The 22,327-nt window shown below is 41.0% G+C and overlaps 1 protein-coding gene across 7 annotated transcripts in view; it reads right to left on the bottom strand.

Annotated features, from left to right (window-relative positions):
* sptan1 (spectrin alpha, non-erythrocytic 1) overlaps positions 1-22,327 on the bottom strand; it is a 42,503-nt gene that overhangs the window by 477 nt on the left and 19,699 nt on the right. For 2 of the 7 annotated variants that reach the window (XM_084745346.1, XM_084745347.1), the window contains exons 21-55: positions 21,169-21,317; positions 20,827-20,883; positions 18,831-19,029; positions 18,602-18,706; positions 18,475-18,507; positions 18,334-18,369; positions 16,971-17,018; positions 16,218-16,309; positions 15,242-15,386; positions 14,941-15,122; positions 14,674-14,773; positions 14,386-14,583; positions 14,129-14,275; positions 13,935-14,038; positions 12,457-12,619; positions 12,089-12,103; positions 11,003-11,134; positions 10,579-10,716; positions 10,383-10,487; positions 9,933-10,141; positions 9,675-9,795; positions 8,419-8,540; positions 8,184-8,316; positions 7,969-8,067; positions 7,695-7,854; positions 6,772-6,848; positions 6,470-6,679; positions 6,024-6,320; positions 5,270-5,382; positions 3,548-3,565; positions 2,419-2,473; positions 905-1,101; positions 760-813; positions 489-635; positions 55-202 (exon numbers count right to left, since the gene is read on the bottom strand). In XM_084745346.1, coding sequence (XP_084601472.1) covers positions 55-202; positions 489-635; positions 760-813; positions 905-1,101; positions 2,419-2,473; positions 3,548-3,565; positions 5,270-5,382; positions 6,024-6,320; positions 6,470-6,679; positions 6,772-6,848; positions 7,695-7,854; positions 7,969-8,067; positions 8,184-8,316; positions 8,419-8,540; positions 9,675-9,795; positions 9,933-10,141; positions 10,383-10,487; positions 10,579-10,716; positions 11,003-11,134; positions 12,089-12,103; positions 12,457-12,619; positions 13,935-14,038; positions 14,129-14,275; positions 14,386-14,583; positions 14,674-14,773; positions 14,941-15,122; positions 15,242-15,386; positions 16,218-16,309; positions 16,971-17,018; positions 18,334-18,369; positions 18,475-18,507; positions 18,602-18,706; positions 18,831-19,029; positions 20,827-20,883; positions 21,169-21,317 — 4,308 coding nt within the window. The remainder of the gene's footprint in view (positions 1-54; positions 203-488; positions 636-759; positions 814-904; positions 1,102-2,418; positions 2,474-3,547; positions 3,566-5,269; positions 5,383-6,023; positions 6,321-6,469; positions 6,680-6,771; positions 6,849-7,694; positions 7,855-7,968; positions 8,068-8,183; positions 8,317-8,418; positions 8,541-9,674; positions 9,796-9,932; positions 10,142-10,382; positions 10,488-10,578; positions 10,717-11,002; positions 11,135-12,088; positions 12,104-12,456; positions 12,620-13,934; positions 14,039-14,128; positions 14,276-14,385; positions 14,584-14,673; positions 14,774-14,940; positions 15,123-15,241; positions 15,387-16,217; positions 16,310-16,970; positions 17,019-18,333; positions 18,370-18,474; positions 18,508-18,601; positions 18,707-18,830; positions 19,030-20,826; positions 20,884-21,168; positions 21,318-22,327) is intronic. The other 5 variants (XM_084745349.1, XM_084745348.1, XM_084745350.1 and 2 more) reach the window with 5 other exon arrangements.

Below are 22,327 nucleotides of genomic sequence, written 5' to 3'. Positions count from 1 at the left end.
CTGTGAAGATTTAAACTGAATCCACATGCAGAGTGAGCAGTGAACATGTCTGACCTGGTAGAGCTCTTCTTTAGTGACGTAGGGTTTGTTCTCGGTGCTCAGAGCTCGGAAGGCGCTCTCTATCTCCTCACTGGACTTAACGTTCTCTGTCTCGCGGCTGATCATGAACGCCATGTACTCCTGCAACGACACGTTGCCATCCCTGCAAACACACAGTCCTCACAGTTAGACAGAAAAGACCATACAGCCATACTGGCTACACTTAAAAGGAAAATTCACCACTTTTCATGTGACTGTCCAGTTAGTGTTGATGGTAAATGTAGTAAACTGAAGCAATAAAGTCCTCAGTGCTGCTATAGTGATCAAGAAAGCTGAGTTCTCCTGCTCGCACAGGAGTAACCATCAACACTGACTGGACAGCTATATGAAAAGTGCCAAGTTTTCTTTTAAAATCTTTATTGAAGTAATTTCCTGAGTATGTGACAAACCTGTTGGGATCCACAGTGTCGAGTATGGCCTCAAACTCAGGATCAGGTTCTCCTTCTTCCACCATGGGCAGGTCGTAACCCAGCGAGCGTAGACAGGATTTGAATTCCTGGTGGTTCAGACGGCCAGACTTCTCCTTGTCGAAGTGCCTGCAAATCAACAGGTGGAGATTTCAAGACCCACAAGTACGGCACAATGAAGTCAGGTCAAAACCTTTTAGCTTTTTTCTCTCCTAATTTACTTTGTATTATTGTAGTCATTTAAGCCACTCACTTGAACATCATGCTGAACTCCTTCAGAGCCTCCTCTGTCACTCCAGTGGTGTTCCTGAAAGACAAAGATGAGGAACATGAGCAACACCAGCAGTGTACCACGTGTGTCTACTTTCAGATCAGCTGGGTGATGTCTTGTTGTGTACCTGGCCTGTATCTGTTGCTCCAGGTTGTGCTGCATCCTCATTCCCAGTTGGTCCAGTTGGTCCCACTGCTGGGCCAGGCCCACTGTGCTGTGTTCTGTGTACTTATTGTCCAAGATCAGTGCTTCTTCCATAGCTGCACCCAGGTCTTCAATCTTCTTCAGCTGGCTGCGCATGGCCCGGATCTCCTGGTGCTTACGCTACACACACACACACACACACACACACACAATCAAAACATGACCAAACCTGCCAATGTCCACATAAAATCTAGAATATGTAACATTTCTGCATTAAAATGTATACACACAACTGGGCCTTTGTTATAAATAAATAGATGCAGAGAAATACATAATTTATTGAAGGTATAAGTGTGTTAGCTACTAGCCACGAGTTGTTATAATGGCTGTGAAAACAGGATATGTTGGATATGTCATGTAGTGACGAAGGCAGTCTGAGAATATGACTAAATTTGACATGAGGAAAACTTTACCTAAACACTGCTGATCAAATAAGAATCAAGCTTGAGTTACTACACTGCCTATTTCTCACCTCAGTGTTTTCAGAAATATATTTTAGTGTACAGTTTAGGTGTAATATGAGAAAGATGACAAAAAAACAGCCACCATTCTGCTTGGAAACAGACCAAGCACCATTACATTATCCATGTCATCACTCTGATTGGTTGCAGATCTATCCAATTACATCCAGAGGTGTTTTGGCCTGCAGTGTTACCAACATCCCTTAGACTCATTGACAAACATGAGTTAACCTTGAAACATTTATGACAATGACAGCAACAAAAAAAAAAAACAACTTCAACTTCGCACATTTAATGTATATGATGCAAAATAATTCTATTTTTGTTATATCTGTTGTGTCTTATAGTGTAGTAGTGTAATATATATACTATTAATTTATATTTGTTACTTGGTATGTTATTTTTCTGTTGACATATAGTTCTTATGTTTACACATATTAATGTGAATTGACTGTTTCCATGAATGCCTGGATAACCTGGTGCTGTAACACAACAATTTCCCAATTTGGGATCAGTAAAGTATATCTATCCATCCATCCATGTATCCCACACTATTTCATGATGTCATCAAACTCCATCTTTTGTTAGTGCTTTGATGTGAGAGAGACCCCTAGCGGCTGAACGGCAGATTGTGCATTTAAACCAGGGTTGCTGGGTCTTTCTTTTCACTCATTGTTTTGGACTACTTTCTAAGTATTGCTTTGGGATAATTTTTTGTCCACTGGTTGGGTGAACCTATTTTCCATGCAAATTACACTAATGAACATAAATATAACTCTTCACCTGCCCACAGTTTTTATTGTGCTGGTTTTGGGTTGGTTTTGTCATGCAGACCTGGCAACCCTGGTTTAAACCTCAGCTGGGAATGACTTGCGTAGGCAACTTTTGAGTTCTGTTGCTCATCTTTAGCAGCACAAGTGTTACATAATATAATAAAATACATATAATAATGATCTGGAAGAGTGAGTGATTTTACCTTGGTGGCCTCCAGCTGGGACTCCAGGGTTCCAGACTCTTCCACCATACACGACCTGACACCAACACAAACTGATGTTAGACAGGAAGCAGCACAGTCTGCTGTAACTACTGCACTCACTCTGACACACAGTGTTGTTAGGAAGACTTTCATTCCCTACATCCAGTGTTCCCACAGAAACCTTTATCAACTAGAATCTAATGAAGGGTTGGGAGGTGCAAAATAATCTGCTTTTTGGGAGTAAAATACGGCATGTTGCTATTGTAACAAAATTATTCTCTTCTTATTATAAAGTGGGCCTGCTCCGTTGTCTATTCTGCCACAGAGTGGAGCTGCATTCATGCCAGAAATCTACTGGTAACCCAAACCATGCACGGCCAGGGCTACTGCACACAGGACTGAAAACTGCAGGACAACATTAGTACTTCATGGACATGAGTCAGTTTTCTGTTACAAAAGATGGATGGTGCACTGTGAAGTCACTGCACACATGCTGAAAAATAAACCACCAAATGGAACCAAATGCCACTAAAAGTTCAAAGTGTGTACAGTTTAGAATGTGTGTAGAATTTGCAGTTTCCATCCCTGAGGTACACGCAGTAAACACGGTGACAACTAGCCAGTGAGTCCACTGGTTGAAAGCAGAGCTGACTGCAGCCTGGTGCTTTGAGTCTGAGGACTGACTGGGTGGATGTTAGTACAGCAGGAAGGTTCGGAGCACACCGGAGTCTGACATGGTGTTTTTAGACTGAAGTGAATGAGCTCACACAGCCCTGATGGCACTGCGCGAGTCAGAAAAAAGCAAAAGAAATAATAGAGCAAGGCTTGAAAGAGGTTGACCTTCCAGAAAGATCATCAGCAACCTGGTACTGATAGACACAGATAACCCGTCGATAGGCTATGCTATTCAGAGAGAGGGTGAGGGAGGAGGAAAAAACATCAGACAGGAAAACAGAGCAAACACACAGAAACAAAATCATCAACATCAAGGAGAAATACGGGGAGCAAAGACTCATCCTACAAGTTTGATCATTTCAAATCAACGCCCACCTTTGACATCATCACCACAGCATACTCAGTTTTCAAACCCACACACTCAACACACACAAAGAAAAAAAGAGATATTAACCCATCCAGAAGATATGTCCTGATTAGCACAGTAATCCCAAGCACCAGCGAGGAAGCAGCCGAGAGAAAGGATGGAGAAAGAGAGGGGAGGGATGGAGAGAGAGAGGGGAAAAAAGAGAAACAAATACACGTTAAAATGTGCAATGACACTACAAACAATCCTGAAAACACAACATGTTAAACACAGTGTGGACAGAGGTGAATGTGTTTGATGCCTTGGCTTTCAAAGTGGAGATGTGTTCAAATGTAATGTTTGTTTAAGAGACCAAACACTTCACCAGTAAGCATGCTGTGTGCTGAGCTCATTCAGTGGCTTTACACAGGGCACCCGCAGGGTCTTTAAAGTATTCAAAACACACTGAATTAATAAATGAATTCATATTCTCAAAAGAAGTGCTGAATTTCATTTACAAAATACTGAATTTCATTAAAGTCATTTTTGTTTAGCAAGTACTGAATTTCATTTAGCACGTTTTGAATTTTCTTTTCAAAGTATTGATTTCCATTTACACAGAAATGGATTTCATTTACAAAGTACTACATTCAGTTTACATTCAATTTTGTTAAGCAGGTATTGAATTTCACTACATAAGTACTGACTTTTGTTTACAGTCTTTAATTTTGTTTAACAAGTATTGATTTTTTTCACGCAATTACTGAATTTTATTTACAAAGTTGTTAAAAATCTTTGTTGGCCTTTCAGAGAACTAAATAAATACTGTAACATCATAAGTGACTCTATGTATAGTGTTTTGGGTGTGCAGTTTTACATTTTACTCCAGTGAGACTTGGATGTTACAACAGTACAGGTATTGTTCACCTCAGTCACAGTGTTGTGCTTGTGTACACTCTTCACTGTGCAGTGTGACAGAACTCTGGCATGGATCAGTCATTTGTCAAGAAAGAAAACACGGTTTGTACCTTTTTACATTAAGAAGCTAAGATTACATTTTTGTTGTTAATTATTTTAGGTACACACAGGCTTGGATGCACACATGCATAGGCAATTTTGTGGGAGAGGTGTTAGAGTGATGGATGCTGCCCAGAAACAGGCACCCTGAGCATATGAGGGTTCGGTGCCTTGCTCAAGGGCACCTCTCCATCTACCAGTCCTCCCCATAATTTTTGGTCTGTACTGGAGACCCTCTGGACCCCAAACCGAGTCCTTACAGCCTGAGCTGCTGCTGGCCAAAGTGTGGCAGCAGAATCCAAAATGTGAGTGGGTTAATTGAGCCTACTCCAGGAAATGATTGTGAGGCCCAGTGTGCTGAAAATAGGAACAACAGGACTCTGTTTGTTTGGTTTTGGATTCCCATATGAAGAGTGTGAAGCACAAACTTCATACTTTTGCCTGTATGGCCACCAATTTGGCTATAACTTTTATTGGTATTTTTTATTTTATTCTAAGGGGTTAAAAAGTCTTAAACTGAGGTGATCTTGGAGAACCCTGGGGGTACCCTGTTACAGAGACAAACACTGCAGAAAGCACCTTCACATACCTGTGTCACAACTTTGGAAGTGAACAGCTGTTTGTTAAAATGTGTGTGTGTGTGTGTGTGTGTGTGTGTGTGTGTGTGTGTGTGTGTGCAGCTGAAGACCATCATACAACTGAGATATTTTCATCCTTAAAACTACAGTCAATGTGTAACTATATGAAAGATGAGGTGATATGTGTGTCACACAGTAATGACTTGAGCCTCAGCCGGAAGAACACGTCCTGTACCTGGTCTCCTGCAGCCACTGGTGGAAAGCGTTGGCGTGCTGCGCAAACTCCTGACGCAACTTGTCATTCTCCTCCTGCCTCCTCTGCTCCTTCTGCAACTCCAGCTCTCGCTCCTACAGGAACATTTACAGATAGAAATGAACACACAGCAGTGAGGCAACGGCACTGAAAACTATTTTCAACCTTGGGAAATTTAACAGCAATAAAGGACAACTGCTTAACACAAAGATGCACTACATGAAATCATGTACACTTGTGTTCAATTTATGCACTTTCCCGAAGTCAATTTTTACTTGCCCCTGAACAAATTGAACCCAAAGATTTGGTTTAATTTGATACTAAACAAAGAAAAGCAGGAAATCTCCATATCTGAGATGCTGAAAACAGCATATTCTGCCATTTTACATGAAGAATTACCTTTTATCGATTACCATATATTTTAATATTTAAGTTTTTTAAGCTTTTTTACTACCACTTGCCCAGTTGGACAAGTAAGTTCAATTTGCAGCCAGGTGAGAATAGTTGCATGGCAGCTTTTTGGCTATTTACATCCAGCCCTTTTGTTCAGCTATGAAGTTTGTGCACAGAGGAAGCAACAAGAAATACTCTATTTACACCCAGGTGCAGACAGCATTGTTGGCTACTGATACCTGGGTGCATCTGCCTTACATTTATTGACCAATAAAACCTTAGCCAAGTGTAAAGAATGTGTGTGTGTGTGTGTGTGTGTGTGTGTCATGTTTGATGTGGGGACCTTGATGATCTTCTGCAGGTTCCTCCAGGTCTCCTCCAGGGCCTCCATGGTGAACCAGGTGTAGGGGTTGGACACCACCTGGTAGCTCTTGATCTGCTGGTCCAGCTCAGCCAGCTGGTTGAAGTCGGCCTGAGCCGAGCTCAGCGAGGAGCGGAACGCCTCATGGGCTTCACGCAGCGCCCGGATCTCCTCCAGAGAGTTGCACCTGACCGGGTCAGTCAGGTCCTCCTCTGCGTTCTCAAACCAGCTGTTGAAGGCAGACGCCTTCTTGGCGAATGTCAGGAACAAGTCCTCAACCTGAGTTGTGTGTAGAGAAGATATGGCAAACAAGTTGTTCCGATGCTTAACTTCCACTGTTTTAAGCTTTGACTTTGGACAATATCATCAGAGGTTTTGGGTTATTTTTGAAGATAAAACTACTCTTTGAACACAGGATGCTCTTTTACCTTTCTGAAGTGCTCCTGAGCCTCTAGAAGCTTCTTCTTGCGAGCGGCTGAGTTGGACAGCAGCTGGTTCCAGCGCTTCATCAAGGCAGCATGGCGAGCTTCGATGGCTTTGGATTGGACGTGCTTGGCAGCCAGCAGCTGGTCCTTGAGAGCTGTGATGTTGGTGATGCCCTCCTGCTGGAAGGCCTGCAGACCGGCATCAAATGTCTCCTGCAGAGGGACACAGAAAACAAGATGTCAATGGGAAGAGTAACATGATGGCAGAAAGGAAAGGTAGGACACGGTTTCAGAGGATGGAGTACCTGCTTGGTGAGCAGAGTCTGCACAGAGGACAGGTCTCTGCCATAGTCATCAGTCTTCAGGCTGTTCTCTTTCTCACCTGAACACAAAGCACAGAGCTGAGATCAGGACCTAGTTAGCTTAGCTTAGCATAAAGGCTGGAAGCAGGGGAAACATATCTATGCGCTCTCAAAAATGAAATAATCTGCCTGCAGACACCTCTGGAACTCACTAATTAACATCTCAATACAAACAAGGCAGGCTTTTTCCAGTTTCTGAAGGGACCCACCAGAAAAAGTTTGAGAACCACTGGTTTAACCCAAACTCAAACAGATGTGATATGATACTCAAATGTAAAAGATGAGGAGAGAAAGTTGTGGATTCTGAGGTTTTGTTATTTGCTGGAACTATTTTTTGACAAACAACACTTTATTTAACTACTACATGCTTCTGTGCAGCGTTTCTGACAACAGTACAGGCTGCCAGATGAAGCTGCTGAGTCTAGATTTGGTACAAGTCTGATGTTCCCTGTAATGAGGAAATCGTTTGAGCATGGAACCTCCTCACAAACTGACAAGGGACAATTTTCAATGGTCGTCTCCACTGAATTTTGTTTTACTCTGGAAGGACTAGACATATTACAGACACTAGAGGCTACAGACACCTAAGTGTCCGTCTCTGCCATGCTAGGCTATTTACTTCCAGGTGTAAATAGCCACACTGATTATTGCACCACAGTTGCAAGGAGTATTGTTGGCTACTGACACCTGGATGCTAATATAGCATCTGCCTAAATGGAATTAGGAATTCCTCAGAGTGAAAATATTGACATGGTGGGCTTTCTAGTTCTGGAAAAACACAACTAGTACCTCCAGCATCTAGAGAATCAGTAGAAAAAACTTGTTTTGAAATGAGACTGCTGTCATGAAAAAGGAAGAGTATGTACCGATCCAGGACTCCACCACATCAGCCTTCCAGTTGAACTGCAGGAAGGCAGAGTTCTCGTCCAGCTTGGCCTTCCTCTGAGCTGCTGCCCTCTCCAGCTCAGACACTTTGCCTCGCAGAGCTGACATTTTGGCACTGATGTTGTCCACATGATGGTTATTCTGTTGGAAACACACAAATTAGCTTCTGCAGTTGGTCCGCACAAATCAACAGAAATGACTGTTGCACCGTTTATTAAAAAGCAGATTTTTCTCTTGATGCTGTACAGTCAGTACCTTCTTGATGAGCTCCTCTCCATTAGCACACACATCGTTCACTCTGTCCCTGTGCACAGTGAAGTCAGTCTCAAATGCTTCATGCTTTTTCAGCAGACCCTGTTGAAATCAAAGGTTTCATTGACACTCAATAAAAGTGATCATTTCTTACAGTTAGAAACATTTCATTTAATGTGATGGAACATGTGTGTGAGTTCTGTGTGTATGAAAAGCACCTGAACAGCAGCCAGCGTATCTCCATAGTCCTCGCTCCCCACTAGGTTCAACTTCTCATTAATCCAAGCTTCTTCCTCTTCCACGTTCGCCACAAACTGCTGGTACTCCAGTGACTCCTCCAGCCTCTGTCCCCTGGGAGCAAACACACACAGCGGCCACATTAACACACCTACGTCCATCTGAAAGAATATGTTTCCTAGGCTGTGTGGCTACTGTGTGGCTCTGCAGGCTTACCTTGCTCCAGACAAGTCTTTGAGTTCCTTCCAGTGATCGACAAACTGGGCGAGCCTCTGCTGGATCTCCTCCTGGCCGATGGTGTTGTCATCAGACAGCTTCTTCCCAGTGTCGAGCACCGACTGGGAGAACACACAATATAATGTACAATCACTGCATACCAAAGCTACAATAGTTTCCACAATATTTCTCAGTAGCTCTAGAGATGTTTGTATCTAAATTTCAGAATGAAATTGAATAAGTGAATTTCCCTATATCGGTTGGCTATGCTAAATGTTTTTCTCCAGGATGGTTAAGTCATGACCCCGCACTAAGCCTCTGAACGACTGAGTGCTCATTGCCCTTGTCAAACTGCAAGGGGGGCACAAATGACCAAGAGAGAAATTTAAAGCAAAACAAAGTTATATGAATATGATTTATGTTGGGAAATAAACAATCAAAAGTTAGCAAATGCCATCATGCTGACATTTATTTCACTGAAATTCAAGTTGAATCCTTTTTTATACATTGCTTCACCAATTATTAATGATAATTAATGATTAATGATTGATTAAAACTATATGGTGGGGGCCATAAACTTTTTTCAGCTTCTGAAGTGGGGCATGCCAGAAAAAGTTTGGGAACCACTGACTTAGGGTAAGAACATCCAGGTAAGCCCATCAGAGGCAGAGTAGGGCAGGTAATACCTTCACTATCCTGAGAAAAAAATGCATGAGTGTTTGCTATGTTAGTAAGGTAGCTAGCTAGCTATAGTTTCACTACATTTAGTAATGCAGTGGATTTACAGCTTGGCAAAAAGCCTTGTCTTGATCAGCCACTTGCCCTGTTAAAGTCACTTTATTGCCTTTTAAATATAAACTCAAAAAGCCCTCTAGCGTTTCAGTGGACAGAAAGCCTTATTTCTTGGTAAAACTTTTATTGTGAAACATTTGCCAGAGCGTGAAGTGGCGGTTGAATTGTGTGCAACCCCTAGTGGTAAAATTTGGTATTACCAGTCTGGTCTTTGGCTTGGTATCAAACTGGCCAACTCTAGCGGCTATCTACTATTGTATAACCTTTGATTAATCACTCACAAACACTACTAACTTCAATGATTCAGTTACAGTCATATTTGAAATTAGTCAACTCTGGGCCTTTTTCTTAAAGGTATTTAAGCCTTTTTTGAGCCTTTACCAAAACTCTGTGGCCTGTTTAAATTAACTGAACAACTGCACAAATCTTATTAAATAAATGGGATGATCAGACGACCCTCTTACCTGAATGGCTGGCTCGTGGGCTCCCAGCTCAGCCTCCAGCCTCTTGTGTTTCTTCCTCAAATTCTGTACTCCTGTCAAATCACGTCCATAGTCCTCCGAACTCACAAGCAACTTCTTTTCTCTGTGAGCAGAAACGTGTGTTTAAGTGTGCATGTCATACCATAACCAAATACAATAAATCAAAAAGCTCATATTATCCCATCTCCACTGCTGACTCCCATGCAGATAACTACATGATCTGAGGGAGAGCTTTCTTACTTGATCCAAGACTCTTCATCATCCAGGTCCCTGAAGAACTGATGCAGGCGGTGGGACTCGTTGAGTTTAGCGCGGCGACCCGCAGCCATGCTCTTGATCTTGGTGAAGCGGCCGTTGACGGCATCGCGCTTGTCCTTCACCTGGGAGGTGTCGAAGGCGTTGCTGGCCATCAGGCTGTCAGCCTGGCCATTCAGATCCTTCAGACGATCCTGCAGGGAGGACAGAGGGGGTCATTCTGACTCTAGATCTGTGAATTTACTTTCATGATTTACTTCAACTTTTTGTTACACTGGTCCTTTAAAGTATTTTGTGACTACCAGCTCCCTAGGCGTGTATTTTGTAATTTGTGATGAGTCTAAAATTGACAAATGTTCTGAAATCAGGTCTTGCATGTTCCCTGAGGTACAGCTGACCCACATGCAGAGCCACATGTGATAATGAGCTGCATACCTCATGGGCAGAAATATCAGCCTCCAGCAGCTGGTGTTTCTTCAGCAGGTTGTTGACCGAGGCCAGATCTTTGCCATAATCTTCAGAGGCAAGAAGAGCTTCCACCTGACAAACAACAAATGCGTCACTTTGAGATCATCCTCTTTACACTGACGTGTCAGATTTTTACACGTGTACCTGGATGACACATTCTCACCTCAGAAAGCCAGAAGTCAAAGTCCTTGATGCCGGTGTTAAAGTTCTGCTGCTTGTTGGCTTCTTTGAGCTTCTGGCTCTTCTCTGCAGATTTGTTAACGAGGAACTGCCACTGTTCATCCAGAGCGTTGAGGCGTGCCTGAGGAACGGACAAGTCACAATGAAAAAAAGTTATTTTCAACTTCATTGCGTTAGATGTGAAAATATCAAGAGATGACTGAGAAGGAGGTCTGACATCAGAGAAGCAGTGGGGAGAAGCAGCAGGAAAAACAGCGTGTAACGCCAGAATATTTTCACTTCTGATGCAATGAATTTAGGGTTTATTTCAACCAAATCAGAGTTTTATTTTGTTTCTGTCAAGAGCTACGTGTGATCTATGATGATAAAAATGACTGTTTCTGTACATAAAGTCTGGTGAATAATACCTTGACAGCATCCTCGCTTCCAGCACAGGCTCCTCTCTGGATCAGGGCGTTGCCGGTGTCAATGACCCCACGGATCCGGTCTGCGTTGGCGTGCAGCTCGGCCTCAAACGCCTGATGTTTCTGATGCTTACTCTGACAGCACACACAGAGGCAGGAAGGAATACGGACACAGAGTGAGTTGCTGTTTATGATGTTTAAGTTCAGAACTCTCCTCAAGTTGAGATAAGTCATTTGACACTAACAGTTAGCATTGCTTTCATACTTACATTTTAAGCAGTCAGTTCAACCAAATTTGAATAATAAAACTTTACCTGAAGCATCATGCGTAACATTCATATCACATGTCAATTACTTTTTTTTAAAATTGTGTTTGGAACTGAAAACCAAGAGAGTGGAATATCAAAAAAATTACTTTAACACAGAACACCGACCATGACAGACAATGTGTCGGACATCGACAGACACACAGGACAAACAGATGAAGAACATGAAATGGCAGTGTAGAGGACAACATCTGCAACAAAGCTAACTTTGAAAAAACTTAAACTGAAGGAAGAATCACTTCAAAGTTGCTTCATGTTTGTATATTTCTACATTCCCATGACCTTCTCAACTGGCCTACAAGACACTCTTAGTAAATCCTTCCTTTAAATATCAGAGCAAGTGTCATGCTCTATCTGTGCTGTTAGTCAGGATTTCTCCAGTCTCCACTAAATTTCATCTCAAGGTCCAACCTGATTATTTTCACTGTGGAATCAAACATCTGAAGCAAGTTTGAAGATAACCCCATTCCCTCAAGAACTGAACATAAAAATGGAAGCCACACCCAACAACTAGTAGCCTTCGATGGAATAACAAACCTAGAATAAAATACAAAAACGAACACAAATTAAGCCAAACTGTTTAAATTAATAAAATTAAAACCCAGGTGAAAAAGAAGCCGGCACTCAACAGTGCTGATGAGGGACAAACTCAAGATGGACGGAGTGCTTATTCTACGTCGTGTCTACACACACAGCAAAGACGTGGACACATGGAGGATAACCTGCTCGGTTGTTAGTCAGCTGACACACTACTTAAACTTACCAGCAGCTTGGACAGCTATGAAAAAAAATAAGACAGTGGGAGAAAAATTCAGTCTCACTTCAGACAGGACAAAGGGAGGGATTTGACACAGTTAAAGAAGAGCATTGTCAATAAAACAAGACAAAACAGATTAGCAATTTTAATTAATGACACACAACTGACTTTTTTTGGGGGGCTCAACCACCTGAACTAGAATCAGTTACCACCTGTGAAAATGTTAATCTAATTAATGTTTATGTTCCTTCAAACAAGAAACAAGGTCTAGTGTTTCTATTCACTAAACTGAGTGGAATTTACACTCACAGTCAAACTAATTTTGTTTCTATAAACTGGGATTGGGTCTACTCTGATACAAGCCAAACATGTACCTGGATGTTGGTTGGGTCCTTGTAAGACTCATCAGTTGCAGTCTGCAGCTTCTCGCTGATCCAAGCCTCAATTTCATCCACGTCCCTGCTGAACTGTTGCAATGTCTGGGATTCACCCAGCTTGGAACGTTTCTCAATCATCTGGGCCTTCAGCCGGCGCCACCTGTAAAATGTTACAATTTGAAGGTTAAAAGGGAGCTTGAACACAAACACAAATGCAATTTATTTTAATATTTTTCCCCCCACCACAGTTTGATAACCAAATTATCAATGGATCTAACCTGTCTAAGTGGAAAAGCAGAGGAAATGTCTATTTCTGTACCAGCTACTAAAGAAACTGGTTTGGACTAGGGCTGCACGATATTGGAAAAAAACTGACATTGCGATTTTTTTTTAACCCTGCGATATATATTGCGATATGAAAAAATACAGTGATTTTCACCAGATGACTTGAATAGCACTTTATGTTATGCTGCACTGCTGCCATCTTGTGGACAATTAACCTGCACTGATCTTGTGACTCACTCCATATGCAGGGGCGTGGTCTGCTTTGGCAAACTGATTAAGAACGATTGTGATTGGTGGATCACTGCGTGCAGTGTGTGTCAGGTACCCTTGAAATTAGATGAGAACACGTTTAGTTCATTTGCCTCCTACACCGCAGGACCTGCAATGTGACTATTGTGCACACGTACATTGCGATGACGATGCTCAAATGATATATTGTGCAGCTCTAGTCTGGACCACTGACTGTAAATAAAGATGGAAGTGAAACCAAAAATCCACTGCCATCTTGCTAGTGACGTTGTTATTATGGTCCTGCTCACAGAGCAGGCTGACTCAGTTGTGAGCTGAGCTCAGCTGTCAATCATGACATGAAACCCCCTTTAAATAGCATCAAATAACTAATTACAACCAAAGTGATCAGAAATTGAACACTTTGACAAACATCTGTGTGGGGGGTTTATAGCAGGGTTTAGGACCTACACTGCAGCCAGCCACCAGGGGGCGATCCATCTTTATATATGTCAGTGGTCTGGATCTTGTCCCTATCAGCTTTTTCCATCAGCTAGTATCATCACTCATATTGTTAATCTATCCATGACTCGGCATAAGAAGAATAGCAAATCAGATGTAGGGAGATAAGCCAGTGCCAGTACTGATGAACAACTGGTGATTAATCAGGCTGATGGATATATATATATATAAATAATAGAAGTGAAACTGCGTCTCAGGAGTCACATGTAGGACAAATATTGGACCAGTCAACCTCCTGTCAAACTTTGGTTGTCAGATCATTCAAAAGCATCAGTGTGTGTTTTGACATTCTATTAAGAAACATCTTGTGTTACTATTGTTAGTCTTATTTTATATATGCCCTTTCTGTACAGTATAGTAGAAGTACAATCCCTTGGAGTGGTCTGTTTTGTGAATGCATATGTAACTACAAAAACATTAAAAATCCAAATGTTTCCTACCTGTCAAGGACTTCATTGCGGCGGTTAAAGATCTCAGGTTTGGCATAATGGTCAGCTCCAATCAGCTGGTCAGCAAAGGACTGCAGAGCAGCAATCTTCTCCTCCTGTACAGCAGGCCAACATTTCATCATTTATAGAACACAATTATGATCAATGTTTAAAGTTTTCACTGAACAAACAAACATCTTACTGACCTGCACATTAATAGCCTTGTCAAAGTCTTCATGTTTCTTGATGAGGGCCTCCACACTGTCCAGGGAGTCACCCTTGTCGTCACTGGCGAGGAAAGCTTCACGAGCTGCCATCCAGTTCTCAGCCTGCTCACAGTCCCTGTTGAAGAGCTGCAGGGGGATGAAGACAACAGTCAGTAAGGGGAGGATCAGAGACAGCTGTCAGTGCCATCATATTAACGGTTTCAAACTGGTCATGTTGTGGTTAAACGCTTCAATACCTGGAGTTCGAGGCACTGGTCCAACATCATGCGACGCTGCACCCAGGCCTTCTCCAGGTCTGCACGCTCACGGTCCAGAGCCTCCAGTTTCTGCTGGATCTCAGGACTGGCATAGTGGCCTCGCACCAGCAGCTGCTGACCGAACTGTTCAAAGGCCTGGAAGGTACCAGCACGGGCATCGATCTCTGTGCGGTGTTCCTGGAAAGATGGAAAAAGAAAAGTGTTCAGCAGCCAAAAACCTACATGGACATCTGCAACTATGTACAGAAAATATAAACAGTTCAATACCTGGTGTCTTTCCAGAAGGGCTTCGGCTCCTGTCACATCTTTGGCCAGCTCCTCTGAGGACACCAGACCCCGGATGCCATTAATCCAGGACATCAGATCTCTGTGTACAAGTGAAGAGTTAGAACCAAACAATACCACACATATCAGTACTGCATCTCTTAAACTTAGATTTTGCTTTGCCAAAGAACTGTACCCCATTTTAAATCTAGTTCATCACCAGAACAACACATCTGACTTAGTGGCTTCAACTGACTGAACTCTCCTCACCTGAAGTCAGAGAGGAAGCGCTGCAGGTCGTGGGAGTTACCAAGCTTGTCTTTGCGCTGGTCAGCACGTCCCACCAGGCTGCTCCAGGCTGTATTCAGCTCAGTGCATTTTTCCTGGATGTCATCCACTGCTTCAGGGTGGGACTGGATCAGACGCTCTGCAGTTTCCCCAAGAGAGTTCACCTGTACATGAGAGCAGGAAAAATTAGTAAAGGCCTCAAGAGAAATCATATGTTTTCACCAGAGTTTTGGTTGTATATCAGCTACAATATCAAACATAAATGACTAAAAGTCAATCTGACCTTATCACCCAGGGCTGCCAGGTCTCTCTCAAAGCCTTCATGTTTGCGCTGCAGAGCCTGGACACTGGCCAAGTCATGACCGTAGTTGTCAGTGTTGAGGGCCTGGTTTTTCTCCTCAATCCATTCTTTAGTTTCATCAGCGTCCCTGAGGAGGCACAAACACAACCTTGGTCAAAATGAGACCTATTTTTTGTTTTCATTCATATAGTGTTCCTGCGTCTTGTTGGAACACGGTGTAACATCTTTTCTTATTTTTTTTCACTCTAACCAATTAGCAGCAAGAGAAGTATCTGTACCTTAGACTTCATTTTCAGTCAACACACAAGCTGTGGAGCTGGTTGCTAGGGGCAGGTAACTTAGTCATGCTGATTTAAGAGTTGCTATTTCTGTAAACTGACTTACAACAATCTTTACAGCTGCATCAATCACATTAATCCATTCATCCTTATCACTGTATTTCTCATGCTGTGTTAATGTGGATGTACCCAGGTAGTGTGGTAATTTTTTTCTTGTTATTGGTAAGGTTAATATGATATTAAAGGCTGTGTGCCATTCATTTTTATTTTAAATATCATGGGAGCCTTGAAAATACTGATGGATTAAAATATATAGTGTATATGTAATGACCAGTATAGGGAGCTATTACTGAAACCCCATAGGCTACAGTATACTACAATCTATTTTAATGAAATGTTTCATAAACAATGTTGTCAAATTCCCAAATTTGTGAAACAGGGTGGAACCCTAGAAAACTGCTAAAAATTAAGCTCCACAATAGGAGGAGTCCCATATGATATAAAAAAAGGTTTCTCTTTAGTATGGTAAATGTAGTCAACTGAAGCGATGAATTCCTCTTCCCTTCTTACCTAACTTTGAATTGCACGTCTGTAGTAACTGTCAGAGATAATGGTGAGGTGAAAATACAAACCGGACACCAACACCACATGTGTGATTTCCAACAGTCTTTGGGTCGTACCTGTGGAATCGCTGCACCTCGTGGGCACTGCCCAGCATGTTGCTCCTTTCTTCAGCAAGCTGCTGCAGGGACCGCCAGCGGTTATTCAGCTCCTACACACAAAACAATCAACATTAGATAGCACTCTACACTCTTCAGAGTTTGCCCAGCCCAATTGTTACTTGTTTATTCTATTTTTGGTGTCAAAATTTGCTAAGATTTAAGTCGTTAACCTTAAACAACATCATCAGATAAACTTTGAGATCATGATCCAAGGTGAGGAATGCTAAATGAAAGCTATTTAACTTAAATATAATCATTAAAATACAGTGTGTGCTGGAGGTGTGATAATTTGCATAGTGTGTTTGATGGGCATAGGCAGTGATGGACAAACACAGGTGCAAGATGGGATGATGTGCACAGGACTGGATGCATGGTAAGAGCATTACGGAGTATGAAGACAAAGAAAATAACAGCCAAAAGTCAGGCTCTATGAAAGGATGCGGAAGACATAACTGATTTAGTATGAAAACAAGCATTCATACTACAGTACAACAAAATGGACGATTACAGGACGAACAGATGGAACCAAACAAAACTGAACACGTCTAAAACTAGTTGGGATTAGGTTTCAGAGAGCAGGAAGAGATGAATCATATGACACCAAAACGGAAACCGTGACGACGGGGGTTAGTTTTCTGATCACGATGCAGGACAGGGGAGCCGGGGGAGGAACGATTCACAGTGAGGTTGGGGTGGACTAGTTAATCTTACCTTGATAGTATTAAAGTTAGCCGTTGTTTGAACAGCCAAGCGTATATTCTAAAGTCAAAGGTGAACAAAACATGGCAGAAAGAAGGGAGGAGGACAAAAACAGAAAAACACCACACCAGTCAAGAGGATTATGGAAACTCCCAGGTTTCGTCTTGGTCTTCTCCAAAGACCAACCAAGACTTTACACCAATCAGGACATAGTAAGCACTGCAACCATGGCTTGAGCAGAACCAGCCCCAAACATTGAATTATGGTGAATCAAACAAAATATTTGTAAATGATTGAGACATTTTGAGACGTAATCTTAAATTCATGGGATACTGAAGTATCAAGAGTTCTCAGGCTCCCAGTTAGTGTTGTCACAATACCAAAATTTTGACTTTGATACCAATAGCAAATTCGGTATCAAAATGCTCAATATCAAATTGATACTTGAGACTGATATGATACTGGTTCAATATTTGATACCTAATAGATCATAAAGATCCATTATCCACAAGGATTAACCCAAGGTTATTAAAAAACAAAATACATTTATAATAAAATCTTAACTATTTCATTCAAATTTCATGGAAATCAGGGCAAATAGCTAATCTATGGTTATAATTTTGGGTTAAATGTTTAAATAGAGCTGCCCTGCACAATGCCCATATATTATTTTATGAATAGTTCCAAAATGACAAATCATGATTCTACCAAACAGGCCATTTCCAATCAAACGTTACTCCAGCAATCCAACCCGGGACATCATGTTCACTACTAGTACTATTATGTTCACTAAATTTTACTTCCAAAATGTACCAAGCGGACAGGGGAAAACAAAAAGACACTGGAGGGAAATAACAGAAAGATTCTCTTGAGTATGGAGCTCAGTAAGAGGCTGAACCTAACACAAACACACACCCTCAGTGCCTACCACTGTACGTGAGGCAAAAATATGCTTCGCTTTGTGTGTAAACACTAATCTACAACAAGTACCGAACATTGTGAAATTCTAATATTGAACACTTACAAAAAAAAAAAAAACATAGAAAAACTAACTTAATTTTGGAATACTGTGCAACACTACTCCCATTGTCTCATCAATGTCTAATCAAATTCCATGAGGACATGTAACATTAACTCCATGCCAGTAAAATGTCTCCATCTCTGTTTGGGCATGATTGCAGTAAATTCCAGAAGTGACACACCAGTATCAACATCAACCCAATGCTGAACAGTCATGCATGGTTATACTATCAGATCAAGATTGACAGGCTGTCAAATCTTTGCAGTTGATGAATTTTGTCTAAAAATACATAAAACAACTCAATGTTTGAATGTATTTTCTTGATACAGATAAACATTTTTAGAAGAAGCTCACCTTCCATGGAGATGCAGTCTTGGAATCAGCTTCATCCTGTTCAAGAAATAAGACATGGCACATAAATATCATAGTTGTGATGTTTGAAATGTTTCTTAGATATCAAGCAAAATGTGTGTAAATTGCAGAAATGATTCCAACCTTGCCAGGAGCAGAACCAAGCAGTTCTTGTTGCTGAAAACGGGGGGGAAAAAAAAAAACCTCCATTAAATGATAGTTAAAGCATGACGGATGGCTCATACAGTTAAGTGAGGGAGACAGAAGTTACCTGAGCCTGCACCATGGGTGCCTCCTCAGCCATGAGACCTTCAGACTCCAGCTCAGATGCCACCTTGTTGATGTCCCTCAGACGAGACTCGTTGGCCTTCAGGTCCTTAACCACACAAAAGAACAACGTCAGACACTTTCAGTGAGACATGGCAAACAACCCAGATGTGATGTCTGGACTTTGGCTCTGTGTGGAAAAAAAAAGTGCTTAAACATGAGAGTATTTTTACCTTCTGGAAGTCGTCAAACTTCTTCTGCAGGACCTCGACCTGCTCCAGGTCAGAGCCGACCTCTTCATTAGTGAGGGCGCTCTCCTTCTCATTGATCCACTGCTGGAGCTCATTAGCCTCGCGGAACAACATGAACTTCTTGCAGCTCTTCTCCAGCATGTCCTTACGTTTCTCTCCCAGCTCCAACAGAGTGCCGTACCTTGAAAAAGTTGCAATCACAGAATACAATCAGATCATTTAATATCTCTTCAAAAACTTATAATTTCACTTATACTGTGGCTCAGATTTAAAGATGATTGTTGATGATGATCATGGAGAATCTGCCTGCAATGACTCCATTTCTTGGATAAAAACTTTTTTTGTAAAGTCACTCTGGTAGTGCTTAAATGATCAGTCAATTAATTAATCAGCCAACTGCCTTAAAATTACTTTGATAATCAATGAGTTGATTAGAATTTAGGCTCTGGGAAGCTATGTCTCTGACATATTGTTCAAAAACAAGTCATCTAAAATAAGATACCTAAAAAAAACAAAAAAACAAAAATAGTCAATCAATGATGGCTGGTTGTAGCCTTACATGAGGGACTTCTATGACTGTTTACACAATATTAATTTTACTTCAGTTCATCAGAAAACAGAAAAACTCTTGGAAAACATGCTGATAAACAGCATGCTACAGTGGGCCAAATAAATAATAATGATAATCCAAATTGAGAGAAAGAATATTGACTATTTTTAAAGTACTATCTGTAAATCTGGTCTGCAACACTTTGACATTATTCTGATTTCATTTTTTAAGAAAAATAATAGATTTTTTTTCCCAGACAGATCAACCTAAACACTGATATGAATGTTTGCTGTCAGTGTCCACATCTGCTTCATGAGCAGAAGTAGCTTTTTACTGCAGATGTGACCCACCTCTCCTGAAACAGAGCACATCTGCTAACATTTCTATGGAGTAGAATACCAAGCTTAATAAACTTCAGAGAAAACAAGCTTTGGTGCCACATCACAGCAAAGTACAGCGAGTGTTTAAACCAATCTAGAAATCAGTATCTGATTCAGCTCAGGGGGTGGGTGACTGATTGATCACATCATAAATTTGCTTCGCAGTAATTCATCACAGCAACACTTTGCAATGTTGGGTAAAAAGACAATCTTTTACAGGTTAGGACAAGAGGAGACAAACAGCGCAAACAAACAGGCAGACTGAAGTTAATTTGATAATCTAATCATTTTAAACTGGACACGTTTTACCCAGTAGACTCCGCATCTAGTTTGTAATGCTGTGATGGGATTTCTTTTATTATGGAAATGATCCCTCACTTTTGTATGGGCCCCTAAGTTTTTAGTGATTTATAATCATTTATTTTCTACACCATGATTTTAAGTAAATGCCAGTGAGAACTATTTAGCAATTGGACTTCTATTATCAATCGCTGCAATTAAGACAGTTTACAACCTGTGCAAACCAATTTTCTAGACGAAAACCTTGAAACAACATGTCATTAACTTTTATTACGTATTTGATGATATGTTTATAAATGACTATAAATACACCTACAAATTGCACACTTTCCTAGATCATTGTAAAATGCAACAGATTCCTTGAATCTCATGAATCTTGGAGCCACTGGGATCAGCCATATTGTTAAATAATTATCAAAGCTAATTTCTCTGAGTAGCATCTTGAGCCGTAGACAATGACATAACAGTTACAAAATGAATCAAAGCCCAACATGTGCAGAACAGAAAGGCTCATGACATGACAGAAAATTAGAAATTAACATTCATAGGTAAGCCTGGGATGACAAGGATGAGAAAACTGAGCATCACAGGTACTTCTATCCCTGTACTGAATAGAAGACGAGGGTGAAGTTGACACGGTCACACAGCATGAGAGGTTTTGGGTTTGGGAGGGATGTAAAAACTGCTGATGATATTTAGTGGTATCACGATCACAAGAACACGCAGAGGGACGCTGGTTCCTACTCACAGCTCTTCCACCTGCTTCATGCGCACAGACACGCTGCAGGCCTCCTTGGTGACAAGCCTGCTCAGAGGCAAGGCAAGGCGAACGCATAGCAAGACAAGATTAAGTTGTTAAGTACAGCAAGAGGACAGCAGAGGAGACAAAGAAAGAAGCAGGGCCAGGGTCATTAGTGTTAAAAAACTTAGCAGAGAATATGATTAGATGGAAGTAAAGAAAGGTTGAAGAGCAGAGAAAAGACTGAATACTTAAGAGGAAACGTTAAACAAATCTAGCGGGAAAGGAGAAATGAGTTAGTAAACTTCATTCCACTGAAAAAATGAAGAGGTCATGGTTTAAGTTTCTTACTGATTCTCAATCTGATCTTGGCGCAGTGCGATGCTGCCATGCTCATCCAGCAGATTCTCCCTGGATGAGGACTGGGTGGGGTCCAGCTTCTTCACATAAGCAGCAGGAACAAAGCCCTGACGGTCATTCACCTCCACCTTCCACCAATCCTGAAGCAGGGAGCAGACGGAAAGGGGCATCACATCAGCAAGTGTTGAATTTTGCTAATGTTTACTGCACTTAATTTAGGCAACATGCTTGAATGTATGTTTCATGTCACAAAATTAGGATATTTCTACTGACATATTCCATATATTGTAATTTTTCAACAAATCCTGTGAGTACTGTCTGATATATCTTATTCCTCTGTGCTTTCGTGCTCCATCATTATCCAAAAACTACTACAACTGTTGCACTACTGTTCTTTCAGTACCATGAACACTCACTGGAGTTTATTCTGAATCTAGTCCGTCCTACTGTGAGAAATATTAACTACTGCACCAAATATGGATTTCTCCACTACCAAAACAGCCCCCATTCACTACACTATCTAGTTTTTCTTTTTTTTTTTTACTCATTAAAAAAATCTGCACATTTGTGACCTGATTTATAGATTTCTGTGTTCTGTAGAAACCAGTGGGCTTGGGGCTGAGAGCAATGTAATGAGAGACTGATGTATTGTTGTTTTGGATCTTTTCTTGTTTACTGACAATAACAAGAATATTTCATATAGGGATGCATCAATACCACTTTTTGTCAGACTGAGTACAAGTACAAATACTTACATTTGGATACTTCCCAATACCAAGTACCGATGCAAGTATTTAATAATGCCATTTAAGTTCTTACAGTAACTTTTAAAACATTTTATTTTCATTAGATGGTCATTTTCTAAATGTAACAAATCATTGTTGCCGTTTCCTGCTACAAGTGTAACCATGGTTACTGTACACATTACATTTTTAGGTTATTTGTACTAAGTTACTTTACTGATTTTGTGGTCCTTATTAAGCTGTGCAGTTTATGATATATTTCAGTATAATAATTTCACAACATTATTGTGGACTTGCAGAATTAAGTTTACTATTATAAATAGTGGTATATATGATAATTATTTCATTATCATTTACAGCACTTTAACTAGTATTTTAATTATACATTTACATGTGTAGTATTTAAG

This window comes from Lutjanus erythropterus, chromosome 20 (assembly GCF_056507025.1).
Source record: "Lutjanus erythropterus isolate fLutEry1 chromosome 20, fLutEry1.hap2, whole genome shotgun sequence".
In the NCBI taxonomy this organism is placed as follows: Eukaryota; Metazoa; Chordata; class Actinopteri; order Lutjaniformes; family Lutjanidae; genus Lutjanus; species Lutjanus erythropterus.
The sequence above is the reverse complement of the archived record's forward strand: the minus strand, read 5'-3'. Positions and strand labels throughout refer to the sequence as shown.